Here is a 19,429-nt window from a genome sequence, read left to right on the forward strand (position 1 = left end):
AAGTGCCATGGCCTCATGCTACAGAGAATACCAGCCTCCTGCTTTTACTCCCAAAGACTCCTCTGGCCCTGGACGGTCGGGCAGTCCTTCACACTGGATGCACTCAGCCATCGAGACTTGCTTGTGAAGACTCTCAAATACTGGCTGCTATTACAGATCAACAGCAGCAGAGGTGACAATGGTTCCCCTCTGCAGAATGTGTTCAGAGTGGCTCGCCTGGGATCTAAAAGGTGTTTCCCAAGTGGGGACACAGGTCACATGTGGAAATGACCTTTTTAGGGCAAGGGTTGAATCTTTGAGTCAGTTTCCTGGACTTCAAAGTAGGCTTAAAGCCAAGCATGGTGGTGCATACCTGTCATCCCAGCAACTTGAGAGGCTGAGGCAGGAGGATTGCAAGTTTTAGGCCAGCCTCAGCAATTTAGCAAGACCCTCAGCAACTTAGTGAGACCCCTTCTCAAAATTAAAAAAAAATAAAAAAGTTGCTCAGTGGTAGAGCAATCCTGGGTTCAATCCCCAGAACCACTACCACCAAAAAAAAAAAAAAAAAGTGAGTTGGATGTGGGCTTTTTAAAAAAATTTTTGTAGTTGTAGTTGGACACAATACCCTTACTTTTATTTGTTTTTATTTTTATGTGGTGCTGAGGATGGAACCCAGTGCCTCAAACATGCTAGGCAAGCACTTTACTGCTGAGCCACAACTCAGCCCCTGGATGTGGACTCTTTAAACAAATGATGCGGTATTAGAAAACTTAGAAAAAGATAAAGTTGGGTCCCAGTTTGCCCACACCGTATATCACTATATATTTTAAATGGACCCAGAATTATAAATTTTTAAAAAGAAACCATTACATGGTGAAAAAGTTTTTGAGATGGGTGGAGGTGATGCTTTGTCCAGGAGTTCAAATTTTTTTTACATTTTTAAAAAATAAAAGAAAATCATTGTTAAAAATCCAGATGTCATAAAAAAAGATTTAAGGCAAAAATTGTTACAAGTGAACTCATAGCGCAAACTACATCCTAGGGAAAAACACTTGCAACTCTGAGCACTAAGGGTAGTCTCCCTACCATGAAAAAGACTCCATAGCTCTGGAGGCTGAAGAAGTGAGGCTCGTGAGTCCAAAGCCAAACTCGGCAACTTATCGAAGCAACTTAGTGAGACCCTGTCTCAAAATAAAATATAAAAAGGGCTGGGGATGTGGCTCAGTGGTTAAGTCCCCTGGATGCAATTTCTAGTACAAAAAATAAATAAATGAATAAAAGACTTCTAAAAATGTGTGTGTGCATGCGTGTGTGAATATAGTTATTTGTTTATTTAATTATTTTCTTGGTATCAGGAATTGAGCCCAGGGCCACATCTCCAGAATTTTTAATTCTTATTTTGCGAGAGGTTTTCACTAAGCTGCCCAGAGCCTCACTAAGTGGCGGAGGCTGGCCTTGAACTTGCCATCCTGCCTCAGCCTCCTGAGTTACTGGGATTACAGACACGCGTCACTGCAGCCAGTTTCTTTTAGATCATTCTTGTGACTGTCAGATTGGGTGACTTACCTATTAAAAACTTTAAAAGAAAGCTAAAATGCAGGGAACCATTGTTTCCAAGCCGCTGAGAAGCTCCAGCAGCGTCCCTGGCACCTGATGATCCTCGATAACACTGCCTTTGGCACTCTGGCTTTATGGCAGAGTTGGTGTTGGTTGTGGCTCGATGAACCGCCCCTCTTTGCCCTTGCCCCAGCTAAGCAGAGCTGGCACCCCCCGGAAGGGGCAGGATCCATCCCACCCTTCCTTCTCCTGGAGAGTTGGAGTGGACTCCATTGACCGTGGCTGAGGTTAGGGAAAGGGGACGACAGGGAGGCCACCCCCAATCACCCTGTGACAGGAAGACAGGCCGGACTGAGCCAGTGCTAGCCCTGAGGGGAGTGGGGATTCCAGCAGTCCACCCCTCAGGACCTCTGTAAATACTCCCCCAGGGACCCAGACCCCAGAATCGGGGTGTTGGGCTCTGGGAGAGGCTGGACTTCAGGAACCCTGCAGCGCCACCTTTGGTAGCCAAGCATGGCTCTCCGGGAGCTGAGATGGGGCCCAATATTTGCGCCTCATGCCTGCAAAGGAGCAGCTGTTGCGGGCGGATGTTTGCTGACCATACAATGCATGACTCATGCGTCAGCGCATGGTTACAGTGCACAGCGCGGCCCTGACAGAGTCCAGTGCGTGGACACTGGCCAGGCGGGACTGCTGGCTCACCCGGGTGGAGGGGCAATCTGCCTGAGGGAAGGACCTACAGCCGCAGGTTGCGCTGGTCAGCAGGATGGGCTGGTCAGCCGCAGGATGGGCTGGGAACCCTGCTACCTTGTCCCCTGGCTTGGTGGAAGGAGATGGCCAGGTTTTGTCTTGGGGAGGAGGGATCTTGAAGTGGTTTTGTAGCAGAGAGGGGAGCAAAGGATTCCCCGGAAAAGAAAGAGGCAGAGGTCATCATGCGCCTTGGCCAAGGGGCAGCTGCAGACTTGGGTGCATCCACCACCATCTCTGAGCCTGTTTCCTCATCCCTAAAATGGGAACAGCATTGATTGGAGGAGCAAGTGCACGGGGTTCCTTGTGAACAGTGTGGAAAGACCGCCATTGTCACCGTCGCTGTCATCATTATTGTTGTGAGCTTGTTTATCACCAGGGGATACAGTAGCTTTGTGCTCTCATCTCCAGCGCAATTCCTCAAACTTTCAGAGAAAAAATAAATTTGTCCCCAGTCCCTTGCATGCACAGCTCTCCTCTCCCCAGGCAGGTGAGGGGCAGGTATCTCAGTAGGGCGTGTTGGAGAGGGCAGTCCCTGTCCCAAGCTGCTGAGACAGGTACAGGGGCAAGGGGAAAGTCTGGGCTCAGTTTCAACTGCCATAATGACAAAGTCATTTGCTCAAGGCCACCTATGTCTCAGTGGCTGGGCTCGGAGTGCTCAGATTCATTCCTCAAAGACAGAGTGGCCAAACCCCATGAATCACAGAGACAGCGGCCAGCAGTGACCACAGCCCTGAAAACAGCGCCGCTGTCACCTGGACATCTCACCAGGCGCCTCTGGGGCAGGGCCTGAGAGCCACCTCCCTCCACCACCAGGAGCCACAGCAGCCACTGATGGACCTGGGTCTGCAAAGGGCTGAGGAACCTAGAGAGCGAAGGGACAGTGGTTCCCACCCAGGGGTGATACAGGCCTGGGGGCCCTGGGACAAACCCAGAGACATCTCTGCATCCTCAGTTGTCCTGAACTGAGTGAGTGTCCCCCTCCCTGAGGAGAGCCCAGGGCTGCTGTGTCCAACCAGACTTTAGGGCTTCCGAGTTCATGTCACCATTGCCTGCCACTCGGGTCTGACCAGAACCCCACACCTTGGATATCTGATGGGGTCGCCATCTATACTGCTCTGGCCTGAATGTGGATCCCCACGTCTCATTCACATGCTGAGTTATTGATGACAGTTATTGCTGTCATCGTTATTGGTCTCAGGGTGGCAGTAAGCTCTGGGGCCTTTGAAAGGTTGTTGGGGATTCAAGGCCTCATGATCCAAGCCTGGGAGGATCCCAGAGGAGAAGTCCCAAGGCCACCCTGCAGAAAGAGCGGGAGGGACGGGGGTTATGGCTTCAGTCATCTCTGGAAAAAGGCCTCGTGTTACGGTCCTGAGCTGGGGACACAGCTGCTGGCGGTGCTGTGGTCTGTAAGCGTCCACTAGTGAGCCGCACCTGCCCACAAGAGACACAGGGTTGTTTGGGTTGGGGATGACTTCCGGCAAGGTCACGGTCAGCACTCACAGGTCTCTCATCCAAACCTGGCTGTCCCTGCACCCACACGCGCAGGACAACGTCCTCACGGCATCCTCCTTACCTTCCTGGTGACAAGGCTGAGCTGCTGGGGTGCTTCGGAGGAGATCCCAGTCCCAGGCTGAAGGACTGAGACCTGGGGAAGGAAAGAGGCTGGCGTAGGTCCTGGAGGGCCAAGGGCTGGGACCCAGATGTCCTCTGATGTCCCAGGGCGGGAGACGACGGCCCAGCTCAGGGAGAGAGAGTTCACACTCCCTCCGTCTTCCTTCGGTTTGGCCTCCCGGACGGGACGGTGCTGCCCACGTGGGGACAGCACGTCTTCTCTACTCCACCCCCAATTCAAAGGCCGATCTGGGAGCCCTTTGCCAGTCACGCTGACACCAAATGGTCACAGCAACCGATCCTCCAAACCTCTGATACCAGCCGGCTGGCCTACAATTCAGTTAGCAGAGCCCACGGGGACTCGGTCCCACAACACAGTTCCTGTATCAGATGCCAGCCACAAATGGGGTCCCCGTGCTCCTCAGGAGGTGGCCCCCGACAGCTTCAGCATGGGGGCTGGCCCCTGTGGCCTGACTCTGCAGGCTCTGTCACTAGGAGAGAACAGGTCCCCACCCGCCGAGTCTGTGTCGCGGTCTCTTCCTCAGGCCTGATGGATCCAGCCATCGGCCCCTGGTGACTGAGCTCTGTCCACTCCCCGAGGTGAGCAGGGTGGTGGGTGGGGTGGTTCCTCAGGTGACCATCCTGGGCTAGGTGACCTAGGGCCCCTCCAGTCACCTGAGGAGCGCAGACTCCAATGAATACAGAGATGTGAATGCCACTTGGGGAGCTGCCATGGAGACCAGGCAGATTTGCTTTTGTACATTGTATTGCAGGGGGACACGGGGACCGCCTGGCTTTCTGTTTCTCAAGTCTCCTGCTCATGGTGGCCCCGGTGACACGTTGTAAGGAAGTGTGAGCTGTGTGAAGCCATGTCTCCATCACAGCCCAGCCTGTAGGAAGCCTGTGAGAGGCCACCAGTCCCACGGACAGGAGTCTGCAGCTGCACAACATAACTGTCGGGCGTGGTGGCGCACATCTCTAATCCCAGTGGATGGGGAGGCTGAGGCAGGAGGACCTCGAGTTCAAAGCCAGCCTCAGCCACAGCGAGATTCGCACTGCATGTCAATCGCCTGGAGACTAAGCTCTTTCTCCATAGGCCTCTCTCCAGCTCAGGTTGTCACCGAGGGACATCCCCACCAGCAAAATGTGACTCTGACTGTAACTTCTGAGCCCAGAGGTCAGGACTCATGACCTGGCGAGTTCGTGGTGGCACCCCAGGGAGGTGGAGGCGCTTGGTCAGCGGAAGGCAGATGGGACCCTTCCGGCCCAGCCCCCTTTCAGACCCATCTGATGATATCTGTGACCTCAGGCCCACCCAGCTCCCTGAGCCTGACCTCTGTCCTCCCTTTCTCCATCACAGCTGACCCTAGGGATTCCCACAGGCCACCAAAACAAAAACAAAAACAAAAACAAAAACAAAAATAAGGCTCTGTTGCCCCATGGCCTTAGCCTGTCCAGGGAGGGTGGGGATTTGGGTGAGGTGGGAATGGGCTCGGGATTCCCTACTCCTCAGCGCCTCCCTCACCCCCACCTGGTTCTCAAGCTGTGCCCCCCAGAACCCAGTGTTCTATGGAACAGAGACGAGTCCTCCAATCTAGGCACCTGTTTTTTGGGGGGCGGGGCAGGTACTGGGAATTGCACTCAGGGGCACTTGACCCCTGAGCTCCATCCCCAGCCCTATTTTGCATTTTATTTAGAGACAGGGTCTCCCCGAGTTGCTTAGCACCTCGCTTTTGCTGAGGCTGGCTTTAAACTCGCCATCCTCCTGCCTCAGCCTCCTGAGCGGCTGGGATACAGAACGCGCCACTGCACCCCGCTAGGCACCTGTTTTGACCTCCCCTGAGCTCTGTGGTTGACAAGAGCATTCTGTACCTTCGTGGTTTACCAAAGGTAAGGAAACCACAGCCATGTTAGAGTAGGGCTGAGCACATTCTCCTCCCCTGGGACCCCTGTCGGCCTCCACATACTGGATGGGCACAAAGGCTGCGTCTGGGGTCTGTAGAGAGGCAGCTGCTGGGTCCTGGGACATTGGACCTTCCTGTAGCGACTTGCCTGACCCTCACTGAACAGAAGGGGAAACTGAGGCTTGGGGAAGGGCGGGGACTCTGCCAAGAAGGGCATAGTTGGCAGGTAGGGCCTGATGGCTCCCTGCAACCCGGGGAGAAGGCCCTCTTCCCGAACCCCAGCTTTCCCTCCTGGGCACAAGCTGGGGGGTGGCAGCCTGGCCCCGCTCTCAGCTGCCTTTTCAGGTATTGGGGTGCAGAGGTTGAGAAACGGATGGGCCTGGGGTCTCTCAGTGTCAGAAAGCCTGGGATCCTCCCTCCCAACTAAGCAGCTTTCCTGTCACCGCAGTCTGTCCCCGTGACGGGGGACTCATTTCCTCGTGAGCCTGCCCAGGCTATTTTCGGACAATTGTTGGAAAGCACAGCCCAGCTCGGCCAGAGGCTGCTCCCTGGGCTTCCGCTCACCACCAGGTTTGCCCAGGGGAGGAGGCTCACTGCCCATCGGGTCTCAAATATCAGCCACAGAGGCTTCTGAGGATGGCGGCCCCTGGGGGAGCCGTGGTCTCCCCGATCCCCTGAGCTGCCAATAGGTTCACTGCAGACTTTTGTGAATCTCTGTGCAGGGAAGTTCTTCTCCTTCTCCTTCTTTTTTCAATACCAGAGATGGTACCCACTAAGAGACCTCTCCAGCCCTTTGGATTTGATTTTGAGACAGGGTCTCACTAGGTTGCCCAGGCTGGTCTTGAACTTGGGATCCTCCTGCCTCAGCCTCCCGAGGAGCTGGCATTTCGGGTGTGCACCTGCATGCCCGTGTAGGCTTAGGAATGTTCTCAAGCAGGGGACATTCTGCCCAGGCAGCTGCCTGCGGAGGCTTCTTAGCAACCTCAGGAGGGCAGGCCCCCTGTGTGTCCATCTGCCAGGTAGGTAAACCGAGGCTCAGCAGGGAGCCACATCGTATCACACAGCCAATTCATGGTGAGCCAGAACCCAGCCCTAGATATGCCAGGGCCTGGCGCTCCGTGTGGCCTGGCCCCCAAGTCCAGCCCTCTCCTGGTTGGGTCCTGGTGCTGGGAGCCACGGGGAGAGGCCCATGCTGCACCCTGGAAGTCCCCACCGTCTGTGGTGGCCGCTGTGCCCGACGGGGAGAATCCTCCTGGGGCTTCACACTCTGAACCTGGCTTGGCTTGCCTGGCGCCCGTGGGAGCATGAAGTGGAGGTTCACCCCGCAGGCTTTGGGGGTTGTTCGTTACCCAGCAGCCAGTGGGAGCAGCTGCCTCATGGGAACCGGAGACACCAGGCCCTGGAGCATCCTGTGGCTTTTGACAGTCGGTTCTTGAGGCAGAGCCCGTGGGGCGTCCACAGCCCCTGGCCTGGGGCTGGGTGGCGCCCATGCACTTGGGGGGGGGGTGCCCAGGAGTGTGCCAGGACAGTGAGAGGACAGGACTCGGGGGTTTGTGGTGGGGACCCTGCTGAGCCTGGAGGCCCAGAGCGGGGTGTGGACAGGGGGCGGATCTGCTTCAGCAGGAGCTACTCCAACTTAACTGGGGGAGTCAGGGGGGGGTCCCCGCAGAGGCCACTGGAGAGGGGAGACAGAAGTGTGAGGGCTGAGGAGGCAGCCCCAGGACAGGGCAGTGGCCCTGACACAGGAGCAGCAGCTGTCCAGGCCCTCCTGGCCTCCTTCCTCAATCACACCTACTGTCCCCTGACTCCCAGCAGCTGGGTCACCAGGTGGCAGGCAGGACTAGGTGGGCCTCTGCTCCTGCAGCTCAGGTGTCCCTGTGTGGTGGCCGGGGCCTCAGCTGGGGGTCTGCCTTAGGTCCTTGCCCACAGAGCCCCAGGAGGATGAGGCTTTCCCGCACGGGGGAGGGCGGGAGGCTTCCCCAGGAGCCCGGGCTCTCAGGGAGGACTCAGGAAGTGCCAGCCTGGTCTGAGCCGGGGCTCTGGGCTGGGTACGGAGCCAGGAGCCCCAGGTTCGCTGCCCCCCACCAAGCTGGGCGCTGAGACCCACAGTGCAGACGGTAGCAGCTGCTTCCTGGCACCAGGGCAGTTAGACCACACGCAGCTGCAGGCCAGCAGTGGCCGCCCCTTCCTGCCCATCCACCGGCTGCCCCTGCCCCTGGCCCTGGTGGATTCTGGGGGCTGCTTCAGTCTCCCCCAGAAGTGCCTCAGTGGGGCCCCGAGGCTGAGCTGTGCCACACAGGGGTTCCTGGGTGGGTGGGTGAGTGGGGTGTAGTGTCTCTTCACCGCAGCTCTGGGTCACAGCAAAGGGGACCCTTGACGGTGGGCAGTGCAGGCCTGCCTGACAGCGGAAGCCCAGCTCTCCAGCTGACCTCATTCTATGCCAGGCTGTTAAGCCAATCCTTCATGCAACCTGTGGCGCAGGTGTGCAGCCCCTGGTGGCTGGTGGCAGGGAGGCAGGACAGAAAGGAGACCAAAGAGATACAGCCTTTTTTTGTCCCTTGTCACTAATCCCTAAACGACACAGTATGGTAGCTCTCTAGTTAGTGTTGGCATCGTATCAGGCATTAAAAGTAATCCAGAGACGACTTAAAGAACAAGGGAAGCCGGGTGCTGTGGCGCACGCCTGTGATCCCAGCGGGTTAGGAGGCTGAGGCAGGAGGATCACGAGTTCAAAGCCAGCCTCAGCAACTTAGCGAGAACTTGTCTCAAAGCAAAAATAAGGAAGTAAATAAATAAGGGCTGGGGACATGGCTTAGAGGTTAAGTGTCCTTGGGTTCAATCCCTGGCACCAAAAAATAAATAAATAAAATAAAAAATAGAACAAGAGAGGAAGGGGGGGTACGTAAGTCCTCTGCAATATACTATGCCATTCTGCATGGGGGGACACAAGAGTGTCTCAGATTTTGGTGTCCTCAGGTCCTGGAATCAAACCCTGTGGATACCCAAAGGCACCTGTAAGGGGATTTCAGGAGCCAACGAGTGTCACAAAGAAAGACACAGAGGTGACACTCGGTTCAGTGGGGGTTGGGCATCGGTGGCAGGGGAGGGAAGGAGGACACGGTTTGCAGAGGTGAAGGGGAGACCATGGGAAAAGGCAGGTGCAAGGCCCCCCCCACCCTTAGCAGAGCCTGAAGCAGGAAGAGGGGGCTGGTTGGTCACCCAGACCTGGTCCTCGGCGTGGAGTGGCAGTGGGTAAATGGTGTCCCCCGAATACACACCCACCCAACCTCCAAACGGGAGCTTACTGGAAATTGGATCCTCACCGATGAAGGGAAGGATCTTGAGATGAGACCATCCTGGATTCAGGTGGCCCTGGAGCCCTTGGGCAGGTGTCCTTGTAAGAGACACAGAGGAGCGGCCAGCACCCAGAGACACAGAGAGGACAGCGGGTGTGCGGGCGGAGGATGAGAAGGTGAGGTGTTTCCCACCAAGGAGTCCCCAGAGCTGGAGGGGCAGGAGTCCCCTAGGGCCTGTCCACACGGCGATGTTGGACTTCTGGTCTCCAGAACTGCCAGAGAAGAAATCTCTGTGGCTTCAGGCCACCAGGTTTGTGGTGACTTGTCACAAAAGCCACAGGAAATGGGTGCAGAACACTGCTTTGACTTCAAGGAGCGGGGGGGGGGGGGGGGGGGGGCAGGGGACAATCTCCTGGACAGCTTTTTTGCGGGGTGAGCTGCTGAGGACCTGCAGGCCGCAGAGCTGGCGGTGAGAAGCGCTCGGGGACCCGGGGCATACTTTGACATTGCGTCCCTTAGGAAGCCGTTAGATTGACTAGATGCGGAAGAGGGGACAGGGAAGAACTCAAACATAAGGAGAAGCTCCAGTAAAACATGAACACGGGAATCGGACACGGTGGGCCACGCCTGTGATCCCAGTGGCTCAGGAGGCTCAGGCAGGAGGATCGAGAGTTCAAAGCCAGCCTCAGCCATTTAGTGAGGCCCTAAGCAACTTAGGGAAGCCCTGTCTCTAAATAAAATACAAAAAGGGCTGGGGAGGTGGCTCTGTGGTGACGTGCCCCTGGGTTCAATACAAAAAAAAAGCGCACAGGATTTGAAGGCCAAATTTGGAGACTGCTCACCAAAGACCTGCGGAAGGTGGAAGAGCATGTGATCCCGTGTCATGAGACACCCCTGCAGGCACAAGACATGCATTCCATCCCTTCCGCGGGTGGATGATGTGGCCATCACTGAGGTGGGGGGGGGGATCCCCGCACAGCAAAGAGAGGGAGAGAGCTGGGCGCAGTGGGGCACACCTGTAATCCCAGTAGCTCCGGAGGCTGAGGCAGGAGGATGGGAAGTTCGAGGCCAGCTTCAGCAACTTTGCAAGACCCTAAGCAACTCAGTGAGACCGTGACTCAAAATAAAAAATAAAAAGGAGGACTGGGGTGGTGGCTCAGTGGTAGAGCGCTTGCCTAGCATGCGTGAGGCACTGGGTTCGAGCCTCAGCAGCACATAAATGTAAAACAAAGACATTGTGTCCACCTAAAACTAAAAAAAAAAAAAAAATATTAAAAAAAATATAAAATAAAAAGGGCTGGAGCTGGGCGTGGTGGTGCACGCCTGCAATCTCAGCAGTTTGGGAGGCTGAAGCAGGAGGATCAAAAGTTTGAGGCTAGCTTCAGCAACTTATCAAGACCCTAAACAAAAAGACCTGAACAAAAAAGGGCTGAGGATGTGGCTCAGTGGTTAAGCGTCCCTGGGTTCCATCCCTGGTAGCACTGCCACCAGCCCCCGCCACAAAAAAAAATTCTATCTTCCAAATCCCTGCACACATACAGATTGAGACCGGTCGGACTCAGGGGCCATCTCCACTCCCAGGTTCTGTGGCACCTGTCGGGGTCGAGGTTGCCACCTTTCGGTCTCCATTCTCAGCAGAAGAGATTTGCTCTTGGTTTCGGGGTGAGCTCCCAGGGACAGCCAGAGCTGCGGGCCACCTTCTCCCTCAGCACTCAGAGGAGGGGGAGCGCACCTGTGGTTGCTGGTGTGTGTAGAATGTGCTGGAAGGGGGCGAGCTAAGGAGAGGCAGGAGCCAACTCTGGGCAGGACACTGGCTTGTGGTCACAGGTGCGAGGGGGACTATTTTTTTTTTTTTTTTTTTTGGTAGTTGTAGATGGACAGATGCCTTAATTTTATTTGTTTATTTTTCTGTGGTGCTGAGGATGGAACCCAGTGCCTCATGCATGCCAGGCCAGCGCTCAGCCACTGAGCCAGCCTCTGCCCCGCCCCTCTTTAATCTCTTGATCCCTTAGGGTTTTGCCACTATGGGGTTTTGCCTATTAAAAAAAATGGAGATCTTCAGTGAAAAACGGATCCTCCCTAGGGCTAGGGCTGGGGCTGGGGCTGGAGCTCCGTGGTGGAGCACTGGCCTGGCATGTGTGAGGCACTGGGTTCGAGTCTCAGTGTTACCGCTATTGACCCGTGACGAGTCCTTGCTTCCCCAATGTTGAAGTATAACCCCAGAGAAGCACACGGAGGCGAGGTCAGAGTGGAAAATTAGAAGTTTATGAAAGAACAGCAGAAAAGACTTCTTCCGGAGGAAGAAGGGGACCCAAGAGGTGGAATCCGTGGAAGTGCGGTTGTCTCTCCATTTTATAGTTTTCGGTGATGGAATGTAGGTGGGAAGGCCCGAGGGGTGGGACACAGGTGGGCCAAAGAAGTAATCAGCATCTTCAAGTTTGCTGTTCATTAACATTTCTTTGGGATGGGCTATCTTCAAATCTGTTGGGGCTGTTTCCTGGACTTCATTAACATTCCGAGAGTTGCTCAACTTTTCCTGGAATTCATTCTCCACAGGGCCTCCATATTAGACCCGGTTTACCTAATTACACTGACTACCTAACTTTAAATCTGGCTTCACCAGCACTGCATATAAATAAAGGTCCATTGACAACTAAAAAAAATATTTTAAAAGAAGTGGGGCTGGGGATACAGCTCAGTTGGTAGAGTGCCTGCCTCACATGCACAAGGCCCTGGGTTCCATCCCCAGCACCACACATACACACTCACACACACACACACTCACACACACACACACTCACACACACACTCACACATTGAATCCTCCCTCCTCTGCCGGGTACCCAGCTGCCTGCTTGGAGTGGGTGGGGCGTGGTAGGTGGGGCTGGTGGCATTATCTATCACAGGGCACTCAGGACTGGGACATTGACCCCATGGATCGACCTGGAGCTTCACACTGCCCAGTGGCTGGGTTCCTTTGCCTGGGTTCCACACATTCCCCACCAGGTGGACAATCTGGTTCTGTCCTGCGGGCAGCCTGCCGGCGGAAGGCCAGTGTAGGCAGCACCTAGGCAGAGGGAGACCAGGTGGCCGGCTGGTTACAGAGAAACGCAGTTGGTGCCCAGTCAGTGGAAAAGCAGTGATCTGACTCCTGCTGCCACCCTTCCTAGCAGTGTCCCTGAGCGTGTCACTTAACATATCAGCTTCTTTGGCAAGAATAAAGCGTCAGCCCGCAAGGTTCGGCATCAGCCATCCCTGCCTCCAGAGGGCGCTACAGATTTTGCGCACTCGCCGTGGGCACTGGCTCCCTCTCCTTCCCTTCCGGTCGCCGTGCTATTTTGTTTCCGGTTTTCCCGGAAGGTTGGTTTCTGGTTCCGGAGCGGCAGTGGCGGCGGGGAGCCCGAGTGGTGGGCTGTAAGCCACAGGTCGCGACTCTGGGCGGCCTTGCGGGCCGGCGGCGCCTGCGGCGTGAGGGGCGACGACGAGCGATCCAGCGACTTCCAGCCGAAAGGAGCGAGGGCGGCGTGATGAACCGGGCCAAGCCCACCACCGTGCGGCGGCCCAGCGCCGCGGCCAAGCCCTCAGGTGCGTCCCCTCCGCGGCCAGGGGGCGGAGGTCCGGGTCTCCGCGGGCCTCGGTGGGCGACTTCCCGGGGACGCGTTGGGTCGGCGAGCCCGCGGCGTGCAGAGGCACAGGCCCTGGGACCTGACGGCCACCGTGGCCGGGTTGCCGCGCCTCAGTTCCTGTTGCAGGGATGGGATTTGGATCGGGCAGTCACAGGGGGAAGCCGGATGTGTGGATGGCCCTGGGACTGACACCGTGGCCGCCCACCCCTGCCAGTCTCGGCTCTGCTGCGCCAGCGGAGGCTCTGGGCCGGCCTCTTGCTGCCCCGTCCTCCGCCGGCCTCCCCGCGCACCCTGGCTGACCGTCGCGCCTTTCCCTCCCCTCCCCGCAGGCCACCCGCCGCCCGGAGACTTCATCGCTCTGGGCTCCAAGGGTCAGGCCAGCGAGGCCAAAGCCGCGTCCACCCTGCTGAAGCCCGCACCGTCCGGCCTGCCCTCGGAGCGCAAGCGGGACGCGGCAGCGGCTCTGTCGGGCGCCTCGGCGCTGACCGGCCTCACCAAGCGCCCCAAGCTGTCCTCCACGCCCCCGCTGAGCGCCCTGGGGCGCCTGGCCGAGGCCGCGGTGGCGGAGAAGCGCGCCATCTCTCCTTCCATTAAAGAGCCATCGGTGGTACCAATTGAAGGTAAGGCCAGGCGACAGGTTTCTGCAGAGTGATCCTCCAGGTGTCCAGGGAAGGCCACCTCCATCGTCCATAACGCGCGGGGTCCTCTGGAGACGCACCAGACAGCCACCCCGGAGGACCTGGCTCACTGTGGGGACCCTTGGCTCATTGGGGACCCCTGGATCACTGTAGGGACCCCTGGCTCACTGTGGGCACCCCTGGCTCCCTTTGGACTTGTTCTTCAGAGCAGCTCCTGCGGGGGCAGTCAGTCTGCACCTGTGGGACCTGGGTGTTTCCTTGTCCTTCTGACATCTGTTGAACATTCTTTGTGACAGGCCCTGTCCTGAGCTCTGGTAGGGGGAGATGGACCTTAGGTAGTGACACTCCAGGCAACCTTCTGGCTCCTCTGACCCGGGAGCCCTTGATCTGCCCTCTGCTGGCCTTTCCTCCAGCTGCAGACGGGGGGAGAGCCTGTCCCTCCCTTTGTCCAGCAGAAAGGCAGCAGATGGCCTCCCTGAAGACAGAAGTCAGTGAGGACTTCACCCAGGCCTTTGCCCTCACAGGCACTTCTAACCTGGTTCACATCTAACGTCACCCCGCTTTTCTGCGTCACTTTCCCAGTGATCATTTTTTTGGGGGGCTGTTACTAGGGATTGAACTCAGGGGCACTGACCACTGAGCCACATCCCCAGCCCTGTTTTGTATTCTATTTAGAGACAGGGTCTCACTGAGTCGCTTAGTACCTCAGCATTGCTGAGGCTGGCTTTGAACTTGGGATCCTCCTGCCTCAGCCTCCCAAGCAGCTGGGATGACAGGCATGTACCACATGTACCACAGCACCGGCTCCCCCAGGGATAATTTTTATTGGCTCTATAGAGAAGAGCTGCGAACACCAGACCAATCCACGTCACTGAGCATGTAGCAGCCCATGGCCGACCTTGCTCTCTGTGTGTTTTTGTTCCTGTTGGGGATCTTTTTATCTTTCTTTCCTATGTTTTTTTTTTTTTTTTATGTTGGTATAGAATATTGAACCTGGGTGTGCTCTACTGCTGAACTACATTCCCAGCCCTTTTTTAAAATTTTACTTTGAGACAGAGTCTCATTAAGTTGCTTAGGTTGACCTTGAACTTGTGATCCTCCTGCCTCAGCCTCCTGAATTGCTGGGATCATAGGTGTGCACCACTATGCCTGGCTAGAGCATTTCTTTAGTATGTTTTTGTAGATTTTAAAAAGAACAAGTGTCCTATTAGCTGTAGTGGTGACATTTTTTTTGCAGCTCAGCCACCATTTACTATTGGTGTTGTGTGTAAGGTCCTGAGAGTTAGTGGTCTGTGGCCTTTGCCCTTAGAGGGCTTAGAGGCTCCAAGGGAGTTCTGAGGGGGAGCCAGCTTACAACAGTGTGGGGGAGCCCCGAGCAGGTCCTGGGGGAGGGTCGATTGAAGTGGAGGGTGTGAGCTTGGCAGAGCAGAGAGTGGAGCTGCACCAGGGAGCAGGGCTGGGCTGGTGTGGCTGTCACACAATGGTGAGAGCCCAGATGACATTGTGGGTGGTGTCTGTGCCGGACAGGTGGGGCCTAAAGTGGGTGGGCAGGATGACACTGGAGCTGTGGTGGGACAGGAGTGAGGGGCAGTTGCTTCAGACTCCAGCATGGTGGGTGTGGTGAAGATGAGGTGGTAGCAGGTGGAGGCCCTGACTTGGCTGCAGGTCACTCTTGCCAGCTGCGCTTTGTCATTAGTGTTGCCTGTGTGATTCTGGGGATTAAGTAAGATAACTGTGAAAAGCGTGTTCCACAGGATAAAGCTCTCTGTGGTATCAGATGGCGTCAGCAGGCCACAGACAGCTATTTCTGGGTCTGTATTGGAGCCCCTCCAAGGCCAGACCCTGTAGGATCTGCAGACCATCTGTCTGTCCTGCCACGTGCTGATCAGGTGTCAGTAAATGTTGCTGCACCTGGATGTAGACAAGTGCTAAACCTGCAGCAGTACCTGCCTCTGGGGGGTTAAAAACATGATCCTAAAAACCCTTGGGCTGAAATCACAGTGAAAACCAGGGGACACCCAGAACTGACTGATAATGAGCGTCAGAGAAGAGAACACGGGCCAGGCGCTCCTGAGAGGAACAGCCCAGGGACCCACGTGAGAGCATGCATGAGCCACAGGAGATGGGGAGGAGCCCCAGGAGCAGTGGCCAGGGACACAGGAGGTCAGCTGAGTGAGGATCAACACAGGCATCCTGCGGGGAGGTGGGGTGGGGTGCAGCAAGGACTGTGGGAAGGAACCGGAGGTGGAACCACTATCAAGGGAAGAGCTAGGCCAGGCACAGCGGATGCCAGTAAGCTCGGGGTTCTGGAGGCTGAGACGGGGAGATCAAAAGTTCGAGGCTGGCCTCAGCAAGTTAGAGCCTAAGCAACTTAGCAAGAACCTGTCTTTGGGGGCTGGGGATGTGGCTCAAGCGGTAGCGTGCTCGCCTGGCATGCGTGCGGCCCGGGTTCGATCCTCAGCACCACATACAAACAAAGATGTTGTAACCACCAAAAACTTAAAAAATAAATAAATATTTTAAAAAAAAAGAACCTGTCTTTGTTCAATTTTATTTATTTTTTTGGTAACAGGGATTGAAGCCAGGGATGCTTAGCCACCGAGCCGCATCCCCAGCTATTTCTATATTTTACGTAGAGACAGAGTCTTGCTAAGTTGCTCAGGGCCTTGTTGAGGTGCTGAGGCTGGCTTTGAATTGGTGATCCTTCTTATCAGCCTATCGAGCTACTGGGATTACAGGTGTGCACCACCAAAAAGGAGAGAGCAGAGCCAGGCTGCAAAGCCATTAATTTGTAGAAAAACTACCATGTCTGGTGAGCAGAGACTTTGTAGTCGTGTGGGGCACTGTGGATGGAGGCCTGCAGCAACTTTGGGTCCCAACCTGAGCCTTGCTGTGTGGCCTTGGTTGGCTGACAGGACCTCCGCCCCGCGCCCTCAGGATGGCTGTTGTACCAAGGTGGGGAGCTGCTCAGAAGGGATAGGGCTCTGGGCTGACTGTCTACTGGACTTTGATGCTTTGCCGGGTCCCCGTGGCTCTGAGGGTGACTTCTGCCCCTGGCCACCTGCTCTAACCAGACCCTCCGACTGTCCAGTGCTGCCCACAGTGCTGCTGGATGAGATCGAAGCTGCCGAGCTGGAGGGCAACGATGACCGGATCGAGGGGGTGCTGTGTGGGGCAGTAAAGCAGCTGAAGGTGACGCGTGCCAAGCCTGATAGCACCCTGTACCTGAGCCTCATGTACCTGGCCAAGATCAAGCCCAACATCTTTGCCACTGAGGGCGTCATCGAGGTGAGGACTGGCCGGCATCTCCTCCCTGGACCCCCATTGCCTCCACCTGGGCACTGAGGACTCAATGTGGGCACCAGGACCTGTGCCTCCTCTGAGGCCCAGGTGGGCACCCTGACCTGAGCCTCCCTATAGGCCCTGTGCAGCCTTCTGCGGCGAGATGCCTCCATCAACTTCAAGGCCAAGGGGAACAGCCTGGTATCTGTGCTGGCCTGTAACCTCCTCATGGCCGCCTATGAGGAGGATGAGAACTGGCCTGAAATCTTTGTCAAGGTCAGTCACCTTCACTGGGGTCTCAGAGAAGCTACTTTGGTGGTAGGGAGGCCTGGGAGGGAGCAGGGGAGGCCCAGCAGAGACATGAGCAGGAGAGAAGCAAACGGAGGGAATTCCCTGGAAGAGGCGTGTCGGATGGCCCCGGGAGTCTCGCCTTGTCCCTCCTGCACTGAGAAGCCTTGTGAGGGCACCCACTGGCCAGCCGTGGGGCCTTCAGGGAAGTGCATGTTAGCAGTGGGGGCAGGTGGGGCCCCGTGGTGGGCTGGGCCTGAGAGTGGTTCTCTGCAGGTGTACATCGAAGATTCCCTGGGAGAGCGGATCTGGGTGGACAGCCCTCACTGCAGGACATTCGTGGACAACATCCAGACGGCATTTAACACCAGGATGCCCCCCAAGAGCATGCTGCTGCAGGGGGAGGTGGGGCGCAGCGGGGGAGACCTTGGGGCTGGTAAGAAACTCTGGGACCTGTCAGGGACAAGCACAGGGTGTCCCGCCCTGGGAGAGGGCTGAGGTCACCTTCCTCCATCTTCAGGCTTAACTTGGGTATTGGTGGGGGATGAATAGAAAGTGGGCTTCATGGGTCTGTCCATGGTCCATGCAGGGAGCAGCCCACACCCCTCCCTCACGGAGGAGGAGGACAGCCAGACAGAGCTGCTGATAGCCGAGGAGAAGCTGAGCCCTGAGCAAGAGGGACAGCTCATGCCCAGGTAGGTGGCTGCATGGCCGGGCCTTCCAAGTGAGGTGGGAGGCATGTGGGGTAGGTGTCCAGAGGATGGCTTCCTCCCGGCTTTCTTCCCCCCTCTGGCCTAGGTACGATGACCTCGCAGAGAGCGTGGAGGAGTATGTCCTCGACATGCTGCGGGACCAGCTCAATCGGCGCCAGCCCATCGACAACGTCTCCAGGAACCTCCTGCGGCTGCTCACCTCCACCTGCGGCTACAAGGAGGTGCGGCTGCTGACCGTGCAGCGGCTGGAGATGTGGCTGCAGAACCCGAAGGTGGGCACCGTGTGAGGCATGTTCCAGGGCAGACCCATGTGGCGTTGCCTTCCCGGGGACTCCCTTCAGCTGTTGCTGTGCACCTGACGGTTCTTTCTCGGCCTCCTTGCAGCTAACCAGGCCAGCCCAGGACCTGCTGATGTCCGTCTGCATGAACTGCAACACGCATGGCCCAGAGGACATGGATGTCATTTCTCACCTGATCAAGATCCGCCTCAAACCCAAAGTTCTCTTGAACCACTACATGCTCTGCCTCAGGTGTGTGCGGTGGGCTGGTGGAAGGTGATGGGGCTGATGGAAGGTGATGGGGCAGGTGAGTGATCTGGCCTGTGCCCCTTCCCACGGACTTGGTGCTCGTGTCCAGGGAGTTGCTGAATGCCCACAAGGACAACCTGGGCACCACCATCAAGTTTGTGATCTTCAACGAGCTGTCTAACGCCCGCAATCCCAACAACATGCAGATCCTCTACACGGTGCTGCAGCACAGCGCCGAGCTGGCACCCAAGGTAGGAGGCTGGCTGCCTCTGCTCCATCCGGCCTTGAGCTGGACTCTGCTCCTGTCCACGCGCTGTGGGGCTCCAGCCTGGAGGGGACCCCTCCACAGCCTGTCTTCTCGTGTGCTTGGATGAGGGTGGGTGGTTTGGTGGTGCCGTGTGGGAACAGGCTCCCGGGTCTGGGAGTGGGCAGGAGCTGTTCTGATTTGTTTGGTTCCATGGTCCTCAGGGCCCACTTACATCATGCAGGTGCCCCCCCCACTGGGCTACACCTTCAGCCATTTTTTTTTTTTAATTTGAGACGGCGTCTGGCTGAGTTACCCATGCCGGCTTCCAATTCGCTGTCCTCCTCCTTTAGCCTTCTGAATTGCTGGGATTACAGTCACGTGCCACATGCCTGGCTTGAGTTTTTAGATCTCATTGAGTTTGACTTCCAATCTTTCCTTGTAAACTGAGGTGTGATTTCTTTCCTTTTTTGGACGGGGTGGGTACCAGTGATTGAACTCAGGGGCTCTTGCTTAACCACGGAGCCCCATTCCCAGCCCTATTTTGTGTTTTATTTAGAGACAGGGTCTCACTGAGTTGCTTAGCACCTCACTGTTGCTGAGGCTAGCTTTGAACTCACGGTCCTTCTGCTTCAGCCTCCGAACTGCTGGGATGACAGGTGTGCACCACTGTGCCCAGGAAAATGTGATTTCTTGAAGGAGCAGCGCTGAGTTCTTAAAAAGCCACCAAAGTTTCTAGACCAAGATCCAGGCCAAACTTCCTCAGCATAGGTTTTCCCCAGTTCAGCGGGAGTCTGAGTAGCCCTGCGGTGCTGCCTGGAGTCCTGGCTGTGGGCTTCCTGGTACAGTGTCTCCTGGGCAGGGAAACCCAGAAGAGTGCTCTTGTGGTTTGCTCAGAGTCAGGCTTTTAAGCAGCTTGGTTGTGTGTTGGCCTCCTGTCATTTCTGATGACCAGCTCTTGGTCGTCTTCGCAGCCCCGCATGAGGAGAAAAGCAAGGTGGCTCATTCAGACCT

At 56.4% G+C, this 19,429-nt stretch overlaps 1 protein-coding gene across 2 annotated transcripts in view; it reads left to right on the top strand.

Moving 5' to 3' along the window:
* Positions 1–12,467: 12,467 nt before the first annotated feature.
* Ints1 (integrator complex subunit 1) overlaps positions 12,468–19,429 on the top strand; it is a 32,960-nt gene continuing 25,998 nt past the window's right edge. Inside the window, exons 1-9 of one of the 2 annotated variants that reach the window (XM_076839817.1) lie at positions 12,468–12,682; positions 13,053–13,343; positions 16,453–16,649; positions 16,782–16,919; positions 17,208–17,367; positions 17,521–17,626; positions 17,730–17,916; positions 18,029–18,174; positions 18,281–18,422. In XM_076839817.1, coding sequence (XP_076695932.1) covers positions 12,625–12,682; positions 13,053–13,343; positions 16,453–16,649; positions 16,782–16,919; positions 17,208–17,367; positions 17,521–17,626; positions 17,730–17,916; positions 18,029–18,174; positions 18,281–18,422 — 1,425 coding nt within the window. In that variant the 5' untranslated portion in view covers positions 12,468–12,624. Of the gene's footprint in view, positions 12,683–13,052; positions 13,344–16,452; positions 16,650–16,781; positions 16,920–17,207; positions 17,368–17,520; positions 17,627–17,722; positions 17,917–18,028; positions 18,175–18,280; positions 18,423–19,429 lie in introns of both variants that reach the window. The other variant, XM_076839816.1, reaches the window with a different exon arrangement.

This window comes from Callospermophilus lateralis, chromosome 19 (genome assembly GCF_048772815.1).
Source record: "Callospermophilus lateralis isolate mCalLat2 chromosome 19, mCalLat2.hap1, whole genome shotgun sequence".
NCBI lineage: Eukaryota > Metazoa > Chordata > Mammalia > Rodentia > Sciuridae > Callospermophilus > Callospermophilus lateralis.